The 11,351-nt window shown below is 44.3% G+C and overlaps 1 protein-coding gene across 1 annotated transcript in view; it reads left to right on the plus strand.

Annotated features, from left to right (window-relative positions):
• Window positions 1-11,351, plus strand: part of ANOS1 (anosmin 1) — a 322,949-nt gene that overhangs the window by 133,552 nt on the left and 178,046 nt on the right. The window contains exon 3 of the mRNA XM_027771540.1: window positions 2,721-2,768. Within this exon, the coding sequence (XP_027627341.1) occupies window positions 2,721-2,768 (48 nt within the window). The remainder of the gene's footprint in view (window positions 1-2,720; window positions 2,769-11,351) is intronic.

An 11,351-nucleotide genomic window follows, 5' to 3' on the forward strand; every position in this document is an offset into this window, starting at 1 on the left:
GCCCCCCAAGGTGAAAAACTCACCAAAAAAAAAAAAAAAAAAAAGAAGCCGGCCGTGCCCCCACTCCCTCCCTCCAGTCCTCTAGCCGTGGAACGTCCGCTGAATCTCGGACGTGCCTGGCATGTTTTGAGCAGTTTGGGTCCGGGAGCTGAACCTCACGGGCACATGGCATGCAGCGCTGCTCACACACCACCGGGCCGGCCGCACGCCTGCTTCTGAAGCTGCAGGCACCTGGCTGGGTAAGGTCTCTGTGAGAGCCAAGCATGCACTCATCACTCAGGTTGCGGAACTAAGGCTTAGATAGAGGTCAGACCAGCAGGTGGCTAGCGGTTATATCGCTGGGGTCCCACGTGGCCAACCGCAGTTTGAATTCTGGAGCCGGTGGCTTGAACATCACACCGGGCGTGTGTGCGTGCGTGCCTAACATCCTGGGAGGGGAATGGAGGAGAAGGGATTGTGGCATGGCCATCCCCCCTGGGGGGTGATTTCTCGCTTTCCCTCTCTGTGTCTCTGTCTCTCTCTCTGGTGAGCGCAGACCCCCTAAGGAAAACAGACAAATGTCTTCCAAAAAAACCCAAGGACACTTAGGTAAAGGACTGCAGCAGACCTCAGGGGAGTGCTGAGGCTCATGGGGAGGGAGGCGGCCTGAGAGTAGGTTGGCAATTCCTAGGTACGTGCAGGAATTATTGGGCAGTAGGTTGAGAGAGACTTGGACTTTAAGAGGCAGGCGTAAGAGCTGGAGTGGTCACGGGGTCCGAGATCTCGCAGTCCAGTGGGCCCCACAGACACGAGGACGATTTCTGGCCCTGTGTCGCTGAGATTGACGTACCGATTCGGGAGCGCTGTTATTCAGAGCAAGGGTGGAGAATGGCATAGAGCATGCGGTGTGCTCCGGATTGGGCTCTGTGCCCCGGCGCTAATGCCCTGTGCCAGAGACGTCAGATCACACGTGGCAACCTCGATGGGAACCCCTGGCTGGCCAGCCACACACACACACACACAGTGTACTCCTGGGTCTGGATGAGCAACCTGTGGTGTGTCCATACGACGGAATATGAGAGTAAAAAGAGTGTCGACCTATGCTACAACACAGGCGAAGCGAAACCGCACTGCCATTCGGCTTTATGGGAAACATCCCCGCTGGGAAGCCAGCCCCGAGACTCGGCGTTGTAGGCCATCATCTACGTGAGCGGGCCGAAGCTACGGAGGCGGAAAGTAGGCGGCTGTTGCCAAGGGGCTGAGGGAGGGAAAGAAGGACACTGACTACACACGGGGCAGCCTTCTTTGGGGGCTGAGGCAAGTGTTCTCGAATGAGAGGGTGGTGGTGGCCATGTGGCTTCTGAGTGTGCTGCAAACACTGATGTGTGTGGTGAAAATGAGTGAGTTGACTCTACCGTATGTTATAGCTCAATAAGGGGCAATGGCCACACCGCAATCCCTTCTCCTCCATTCTCCTCTCGGGATCTTGGGCACACACGCACATGTGCCCGGCGTGAGTTAAGCCACCGGGTCCGGGACTTGAACTGCGGTCGACTACATGGCAGTCCAGCGTTTTTTCCCTTTTTTAAAACATGGGCCAGCCCATAGTCCAGTGGTTAAGAAGCCAGATTCCCCCATGGCTGACCATGGATTTTATCCCAACCGTGGAAGCTTAAAATGGAGAGATGGAGAAGGGATTGTGGCATGGCTACGCTGCAGTGGGACCTTTCTTCCTTGCCATCTCTGTCTGTCTCTCTCTGGCGAGTTCATATACCCTCTGGCAATTAAATAAAAATGTTTCTAAGTTGATGGACTTGTTTCTTCTATGAGAGAGACAGAGAGACAGATACAGCCCCTCCACGATCTACCCCAGCCCCAGATCACAGGCACCCGCATGCCCAGCAGAGTCAGGGAGGTCCCCAGATGAGAACCTGGAGATGTCCCATGTGGGTCTGCATCACAGAGTGTCCTGTTTTACTGCCGTGCACCCCCTGTCTAGCCCCCAGGTGACGTTTCTCCTGGCTCAACCAACTGCACTGGCTTAGCACCATCTGACTTAAAATAGCACAGCCGAAGGAAAAAACGTGACCGCAGATTCAGTTCTGTGGAACGAGAGATTCCCAAGCAGGTATTCTAACGTTCGACAATAATAAACGCTAGTCCTCATAGCAGTTATAGACTGAATGTGAGTATTCCTCCGTTTGCTCAATGACCCCATGATGTTAGGCTTGTTTCACTGATGGGTAAACTGAGGCTAGGGATACTAGGTCAACATTTAGCGAGACAGAAAGAGATGGCTTTGCACGTGGGCTGGGTCTCCCGAGCGGAAACGCTTATTATGGAAAATCGACTGCGATCACAAGCTTACTCGATGGCCAACTTGCATGCTGACCCGAACGCCTTACTGGGGAAGAGGCAGAGAGTTCCTTTTCTGGCTGGTCTGTACCTCATTGCTAAGCGTGCCATCACACGTGCCCCCTTTTACACAACTTGGGGTTTTCATGATTTCATACATTCTTGCTTACTTCAGGAAACTGATCCCAGAGGAAGACTCGTATTAGAAACACACTTCCTACTTTAGGAAGAGAGAAACAAGTTTGCAACTTTGATCTTTTGTTCACGTTGATGTTTAAAAATCACACACACACACACACTATAATTAAAAAACGGTAAGTGTGTGTATGTGTACCATTTCCTACCAGAAAATCATGTAATGGTCAATATTTCTTTTTCTTTTGCAGAACAACGGCTCCCTGGTTTGGTGCCAGAGTCACAAGCAATGTTCCAAGGTATGTTTCCTGCCACAGTATCAGTGTGGGCAAAAGCTTCTCCTTTCTGGATAGCCAGAGAGTAACAAAAAGTTACATTGATGGCACGCTAAAATGGCATTAACCACTTTCCATGAATGGTTACATTTTATGTCATTGTAGAACACTATCCACAGCACAAAGCTGACATTGCTACAATGTAGACATAAAGTTTTATGACTTTTTTTTTTTTTTTTTTTTGCCATAGAGTACATGCATTCACCAGACAGAGAGAGACGGAGAGAGGGAAAGTGAGAAATCACCTCCCAAGGGGAGATGGCCACACCACAATCCCTTCTCCTCCATTCTTCTCTTGGGATTTTGGGCACACACGTACATGTGCCAGGAGTCATTTTAAAGCCACAGGGGTCCAGGGCTTGAACTTTGCTTTGGCCATGTGGGAGTCCAGCACTTTAACCACTATGCCAAATTTTACGACACTCCATCACATGTAAAGATTGGTTCTGTAGCCACCACTGCAACCAAGATACATGTATCAATAGTTTTATGTTCTACTCGTATGTAATCTTCAAATTAAGAAAGGAAGGAAGGAGGGAAGGAAAGAAAGAAGGGAGAGAGGGTCTTCTGGTCACACCAGATGACTTAATGCATCCTAATGATACCTAAGATACTATGCATGTATTTTTGTTCATTTGTAGGAATTAAGGGTTAAATAATTTCATTATTTAATTAAAGTATTTTTTCTATTTTTTGAGAATTCCTTGCTGCATATTAACACACACAAAAAACTTTGTCGTTATACTTACTCATTTGTTTAATAGAATTAATTTCTTACCTCGGTCCCCAAACATCACGATTTACTTAATTTTATATCTATTTTGGTTCTTTAGTTCCAGTCTGAAGTATATTTGGAATATGTGAATAAAGTTTACAAGGTTTGCTAAAAATATTGGAGTAACTTTGGGATCATAAGAATGTTGAATAAGCTTTATTTTACATACAGTAATGGCAGGCCTAGAATTGAAGTATTCTTTTGTTTTTTAATCAAAATCCCTTCCGAGGAATACATAATGATATCGAAATAGCTGATTTACGGAGAACACGGTTATTCTGAAAGATCTTTCAGCACGCATTATCTTAGAGTGAGTGATCGTAACGTTCCAAAGCGAACACTGCCATAATGGTGCATGTTTGTACTCATGTGCTGTCTTTGCATGTACACACGTGTTACTTTAAAATGGAACAGAATGCCTATGTGGGTATGACATCACTGGGTGAAGAGAAGCTTTGCTCACTTCTGACTCTAGAGCCTGGGCAGAAAGGAAATGACTGGTTAGTTCTAATTGGCATCTTTTGGTGTAATATCACAAGCATTTGCTCCAATAAGGCACTTTCTGGTATCCATGATAGTAATCGTTCTCCAACTTAAGTTTTGGGTAAAATGTTTATATCATCCCTGCAGATAAAGCTTTCTTTTTTTTTGTTTTTTTTTTTTTTTCATTTTTTGGAGGTTTTTGCTATAGGGTGTGTGCGCTCACCAGAAAGACAGAGTGAGACATAGAGACAGAAAGTGAGACATCACCCCCTGGGGGGATGGTCACCCCGCAATCCCTTCTCCATTCTCTTGTCGAAATCTTGGGCACGCATGCACACAAGCCCAGTGTGAGTTTAAACCACTGGGTTCAGGACTCGAACCGCGGTCAACTACATGGGAGTATAGCTATTACGCAACTGCTGGTCCCAGTATGACCTTCCTTTCATGCAGCAATTCTGGAAGGCAATTACACCCTGTAGACTGCCAGCGTGGGGCCAGGGGTTCTGAGGTTAACCTCAAGAGTGTGCCAAGGATACAGAAAGGAGTCTAAGCACCATGAACTCCCACTGGTAATGCTCCACATCCACTAAAGAGGGTGACTCAGACTTTATCCCAGGCTGCGAATCAGACCCAAACTCCAGTCTTCCTGAGTAGGCCACTGATCCCCCACTCCCCTGCCCTGCCAACCAAGAGGTGCTCTGGGGGTTGTCATTGTTAGTTTGTTAGGCCCCTTGGTCACTCACAACTTCAACCTACAAGCTGCCCCCCAAGCCATGTATTTTTTCAGTACCCCAAGAGGAAAAAGTAAGTAACGAATAGGACTGGCAACTATAATTAACGTTAGTGATAAATCCTAAGATTTAATATGAAAAAGTATGCATGGACTTCAAAATTTTGCACAAAAATAAACTCGTATTTAAAAATTGTGTGTGTGTGTGTGTGTGTATTAGGTAATTGAGAAAGTCATGATGTATTTTTCCATGTTTTTCTATGCAAAACTGTGTCATGATTTCCCAGACAATCATATATACACATAACATCAGATTGGACATATTGTATCATTTTACATATATTCATATACATCTTATATAAATGTCATAGAAATACCATGAGGCTACCAAGTTTCCTAAGCAGCGTCTTGGACCAGTTTTGTACCAGTCGGGTACTCCCTGAATGATGATTCATTCAATCAGGATTACTTCTTACTTCAGCATGCATGTTTTCCTAGCCCATGATGAAATTAATGATTTTTTTTATAGACGTAAAAGAAATGTGAATGGATGAGGCTCATTTCCAAATACCTTAAACTACTGCAACAGACAATAATGTGCATCCCCTTAGGGATCATAGATGGCTAAACTGTGTTTCGTAAATGAATGACCGAGGCTGACCCGAGCAGCTTTGAATTTCACACACAAAAAGGGTTCCATCTCTTTTGCCTGAAAGCAAGAATCAAACCGGAAACTACCGTGAACCCCAACAGCACCTGGCAGTCATGAGAAAACCAGACACGCTTAAGGGTTGCTTGTGACTTGGGATCTTTGGGAATCCTTAGGAACGATTCCTCCGTGTTCATCACCGTGGACTTCCTGTGGGAAGGACCACAGCCGGGTGCGTGTGAACGCTGGGGTCTGCGCTGGGCTGGGGAGTCATAAAGTCAGGCCTTCCTCTGAGACCTCAGGTGAATGAGGTTGGCGGAAGCCGTAGCAACTCCATTTTTCAGAGCGGGGAGCTCAGGCATATTTGCATTCGATTAAGGTCCTAGAAGCACTAGAAACACAGAGACTCGTCTCCCCATCTGCAAATCATGCGACTCATGGGTCAACAGCTTTAGAACTACTTTGGAAAAATACTGGAACAGAACAGGAAGAAAATCCAGAAGTAATGTCGATAATACAGCTTCCTGATGCAGTATCTATTTTAATTACTTATTTATTTACTTGATTTACTATTATTATTATTATTATTTTAATTTGATCAGAAAAAGAGCAAGGGAAAGGGAAAGTTATTATTTAATTATTAGTTAATTATTATTTAATTTTTTTTCCTCTTCCTTTTCTTCGTTTTCTTGTTAATTTGACCAGAGAGAGAGTAGGCGAGAAGGAAAGTGAGAAAGCAAGCTGCCAGATCCAGGATTCGAACCGGGTTCAGCCATGTGGGAGTCCAGCGCCTTAACCCCCCATGCCACCTGCCGGTTCCTGCAGTATTTTTAAAGTTACAGTTTATGTAGTGTTTTAGAGAATCTCCACACTTGCTAATCATTTGTGGTTACTACCTGCAAAGCCTGTCAGCTCTCCCTTCAGAATCCCCAGACAGGGCAATCATTTCTCTTATTTTAAGGACTGTCTCCATCTCTGGTCTGTCATCATTCTTTTGTTTTCTTTTCTTTTTATTTTTTTTTTATAGAATTATTTTATTTAACTTTATTTTTATTTTGATCACAGAGGGACAGAGTGAAAATGAGACAGAGAGAGAGAGATAGGGAGAGGGGACAGTGAGAAAGTAAGCCACCAGGTCCGAGACTCGAACCACTGTTGGCTGGGTGGAAATCCAGCGTCCTTAATCACCACACCACCTGCCGGCCCCTGTCATCATTTCTTGGCTGGATGAATCTGAGGAAATCTGGACAGGGCTTTTAGCTTCTTCTGTTGCTCCACATGACTGAATCTTCAAGTGGTTGCTGGAAAGAATTTTCACAAAGATGAAGGGTCTTTTAAAAGATTATGGAAAATGTGCATTATTAAAAAAACATGTATGCACTTGAATTTTTTTTGCACCAGAATAAACTTTAATTTTTCCCTTGAGATTTTTTTTCAAAATGAAGTTAAAATTTAGAAACTTTAAAGATGTTTTTAACGTTTTTACACTGCATTTATTTCTTCCATGAGAAAGAGCGAAGGGGAGTGGCAACCCCAATATATATACAAATGGGATTTGTTGGTCTCCTTGAATTTCTTTCTTTCTTTCTTTTCTTTTCTTCTTTTTTATTATTATTATTATTTTTTTTAGGATTTTTGCCATAAGGGCACGTGTACTTGCCAGAGAGAAACAGAGAGAGGGAAAGTGAGAAATCACCCTCCAGGAGATGGCCACATCACAATCCCTTCTCCTCCATTTTACTCTTAGGATTTTGGGCATGCACACCACACACACGAGTATCATTTCCAAGCAGCCAGGTCCGGGACTCGAATGGTGGTTGGCCATGTGGGAGTCCAGTGCCTTAACTACCATGCCACCTGCTGGTCTCAGATGTTTTTTAATTTTAAGAACATCTTTCTAAAATTAAGTAAAATATATATAGACAGATGCATGCATTCAACAGAGGGAGAAGACAAGAGAGAGAGAGAGAGAGAGAGAGAGAGAGAGAGATTACACCACAATCTTTTCTCCCACCTCTCCATCCCATCAGTATTTAGGGCACACACACCTGACATGGTTTTCAAGCTGCTGGGACTTGGAGTGGAGTGTCCTGGGCCATGTGGGCTCTGGTTTCCCATGGGCAGTATTTCCCTGTGCTCTGGGGCTGGCCTCCTGGAGCTTTGCAGTCCACTCTGTAAGTGGAATCATGCTGTTGGCTATCTTAAACCCTGAGACATATTCTCACCTCCTTCACACTGAAATCTGAAGTCCTGTTCTTAGACTCGCTGGCTCTGATTGTCTGCCTGTGCTGGCCCCAACTTTATCTCCTTGTAGACCACCCTTCTCTTTCTTTCTTTCTTTTTTAATTTTTTATAAATTATTTTAAATAAGAATTAATTATTATTTAATTTTATTTTTTTCTTCCTCTTCCTTTTCTTTGTTTTCTTCTTAATTTGACCAGAGAGAGTAGGAGAGATGGAAAGTGAGAAAGCAAGCCTCCAGGTCTGGGACTCTAACTGCAGTCAGCCATGTGGGAGTCCAACACCTTAACCACCACGCCACCTGCCAGTCCCCCACCCTACTATTTCAAAGCTGCTTTCCTCTACTCAGAATAATTCTTCCCCAGAGACACAAGCAGTTCCTTAGTTAGGCTTACTGAAAAGACAACAGTTATGGAAAAAGTGATAGAACTAAGGGGCATGATCTTGTGGCAATAAACTGGAGGAACTAAAGCTGGGTGTTCAGATTCTCCCCTGTGACCCTTCATCTTCAGAGGTAAGGATGCTCCTTTCCTTTGGGAATAGAGAGGACACCACTTCCATGAACATTGTATGACTTACTCTAGGGAAGATGAGTGGGGTGGGGCTGGAGATGGGGACAGAAAGTCAAAAATGACCTTCCTGCTTCTGCTGTGTTTCGGGTTTTGTTTACATGCTGAGGTGGCATATTTGGGGAGTAGCGTGTCCTGAGTTCCAGCGCACTTTTCCATGCAACGTTCTGTTAAACGCAGTGTTCTAAGCCAAGGATTAGCACGTGTTTCAGTGAAAGATCACACAGTATGTATTTGAGTCTTTGCAGCCTACAAGTTCTCTATTGCAATGACTCAGCTCTGCCTCTGAGCATGAAGGGACTGACGGATGATATATAAGTGATGGGGTATACCTGTGTTTCAATTACACTTCACTGATGGACATGGAATTTCTTATAATTTTCATATGTCGGAAAAGTTGATTTGATTTTTTCCTAACCATTCGAAGAGGTAAGATCTCTTTTTAGTTCCCTGGCTGTACAAAAACAGGTGGAGTGGTGGGTTTGCCCCATGGCTATAGCTGCTAACTCCTATACCATTGCCTTCACACATGTGAAAATGAAAGGAAAATCAACAATAACATTGCATTTTTTTTTTGTCAATGCAAATGTACTTCATCTGAAACAAACATGAACTGTTTTCGACATCACGTATGCAACATCTTCGGTTCTCTTATGGGGATTTGTTGCAAAAAAGTGATGATAAACCATCGTAAGAAAACATGTCCATCACAGTTATGTTTTAAAAGCTAAGGTTAAATGAGATGATCAGAGTCAGGCAAAATCATGAAAGACTTTGGAAGGGAAGAAAGAGAGATTATTGTTCTCACTATTGCATTCCTCCGGGTTCTACCCTCTCTTCCTTGGGCTGGAGAGATTTTCCTGCTGCTCTGTCAGTGGTAGAAAGCTGGTAATTATGCAGTTGATTCTGCCCATGGAAATGCAAATGACCTCTGTCCAGTGGAATGCGGTTGATTCTTCCTCCATGAATAGATCATGCTGCATCTATTTGTAAATCCATTGGTATTCCTCTGGCCTCTGCCTATCATCTGCGAAAGATCCATATCATCTATCTGTATCCTCTGTCTAAGATCTCTATCATCTGTTTATTTATCTTAAATCTATCTATGTCTATTTATCATCTATCTCTGTATTTCTACTTATCTATCTTTCTATCTTAAATTTATCTATCTCTGTTGACCATCTACCTATCTGTGTGCTTCTACTGAATTTCTTCTTTGGACCAAATGTGAAATATAACTAGCTTTCTCACTATTTTCTGAGTTAAGTCAAATCTTTGACACTGATCATCTTTTTTTTTTTTTTTTTAAGAGGTTTTTGCTATAGGGCATGTGCCCTTGCCAGAAAGACAGAGAGAGATAGACAGACAGAAAGTGAGAAATCACCACCCCATGGGGGATGGCCTTCTCCTCCATTTCTCTCTCAGGATCTTGGGCACGCATGCACGCACATGTGCCAGGTGTGAGTTTAAGCTACCAGGTCCAGGACTTGAACCACGGTCGACTATGTGGGAGTCCAGCAACACAGCCATTATGCCAACTGCTGGTCCCACACTGATCACCTTATGTTCACATATGAGACACGTCTTCACTTGATATGAGACATGTCTTCACTGGCTACATGACATGATTTCTTCTCTCTCTCTCTCTCTCTTTTTTTTTTTAAGAGAGCGATTTTTGGGTATATAGGGTGCATGTGCTCATTGGAAACACAGAGACAGAGACAGAAAGCAAGAAGTCACTCCCCAGGGGAGATGGCCTCGCCTCAATCCCTTCTCCATTTTCCTCTTGGGATCTTGGTCATGCATACACACATGCCTGGTGAGAGTTTCCAGCCACCAGGTCCGGGACTCAAACTGCAGTTGACTACATGGGAGTCCAGTGACGTAACCATTATGCCATCTGCTGGTCCCCACGATTAACACTAAGCTCAGAGTTACCTTTTGAAACCTTGTACCTACCAAGGGCACCCTTGTGGACAACCCATCTGCCTGTGGGAACGTGGGAGCTCATGCTTCTGCCTTGGGATGCTGCAGCTCACTCCTCCCCATTTCCCTTCTCTGTTTGGTTTGACTGGTATGTGGTGAAAAGCAGCAATTTGGGCCCAATCTTGTGCCTTAAAGTGCTTCTTTGATCTCGATGAGACTACAGTTCTTACCAGGCTACAACTCCAAGTTCTTCCTAAGTTTCCAGGATATTCAGAGCCCATTACAGAGGTGGGGAAGATGGGTGTTGTTCCGAAGAACATCTGGTCAGCTTTATGTGACGTCTGTGAGATTTATGGGAGGAGGCCAGAGCTCTGGAGTCACCGCCAAGTGTGAATGCAGGAGGTTTTTGTTTTGTGTTAGATGCTTCCTGTGATTTCTGTGGTCACGACAGTCAATGCATAGAATCCAAGAAAAACACATCTCGGGAGCAAAATGACAACTCGGACATATATGGAAATGCACTCAGGGCTGGCAGCTAGCATGGTAGTTAAGGATGCTGGACTTCCACATGGCCGACTATGGTTCGAGTCCCGGACTTTGTGGCTTGCTTTCTTAAGCAAGCCTCCCTCTCTCCAACTCTTCCACTCTGTCCCTCTCTGGTTAAGTTAAATAGACAAATAAAGTTAAATAAAATAATTCTTTTCTTTTGGAGGGGGAGAGGTTTTTGCTATAGAAAAGACAGAGAGAGACAGAAAGCGAGAAATCACCCCTCAGGGGGGATGGCCACACTGCAGTCCCTTCTCCTCCATTCTCCTCTTGGGATCTTGGGCACGCACGCACACGTGCCCAGCATGAGTTTAAGCCACCGGGTCTGGGACTCGAACCTCAGTTGACTACATGGGAGTCCAGCGACATAGCCATTATAGTAACTGCTGGCCCTAAAATAATTCTTAAAAAAAATAAAGAAATGCATTCTGGGGACCAGCAGGTGGTTTGGTGGTTAAGGCGCTGGACACTCCCACATGGGTGACCACAGTTTGAGTCCCAGACCTAGTGGTTTACTTTCTCACTCTCTCTCTCTCTCTCTCTGTTTCTTTCTGGTCAAATTAAAATAAATGAATAAGAAAATAAAATTAATTATTTTTTTTTTTTAAAAAGGCTCTAGTCCCAGGTC

The sequence above is a fragment of the Tupaia chinensis genome, unplaced genomic scaffold (genome assembly GCF_000334495.1).
Source record: "Tupaia chinensis unplaced genomic scaffold, TupChi_1.0 Scaffold000222_1, whole genome shotgun sequence".
Taxonomy (NCBI): Eukaryota; Metazoa; Chordata; class Mammalia; order Scandentia; family Tupaiidae; genus Tupaia; species Tupaia belangeri.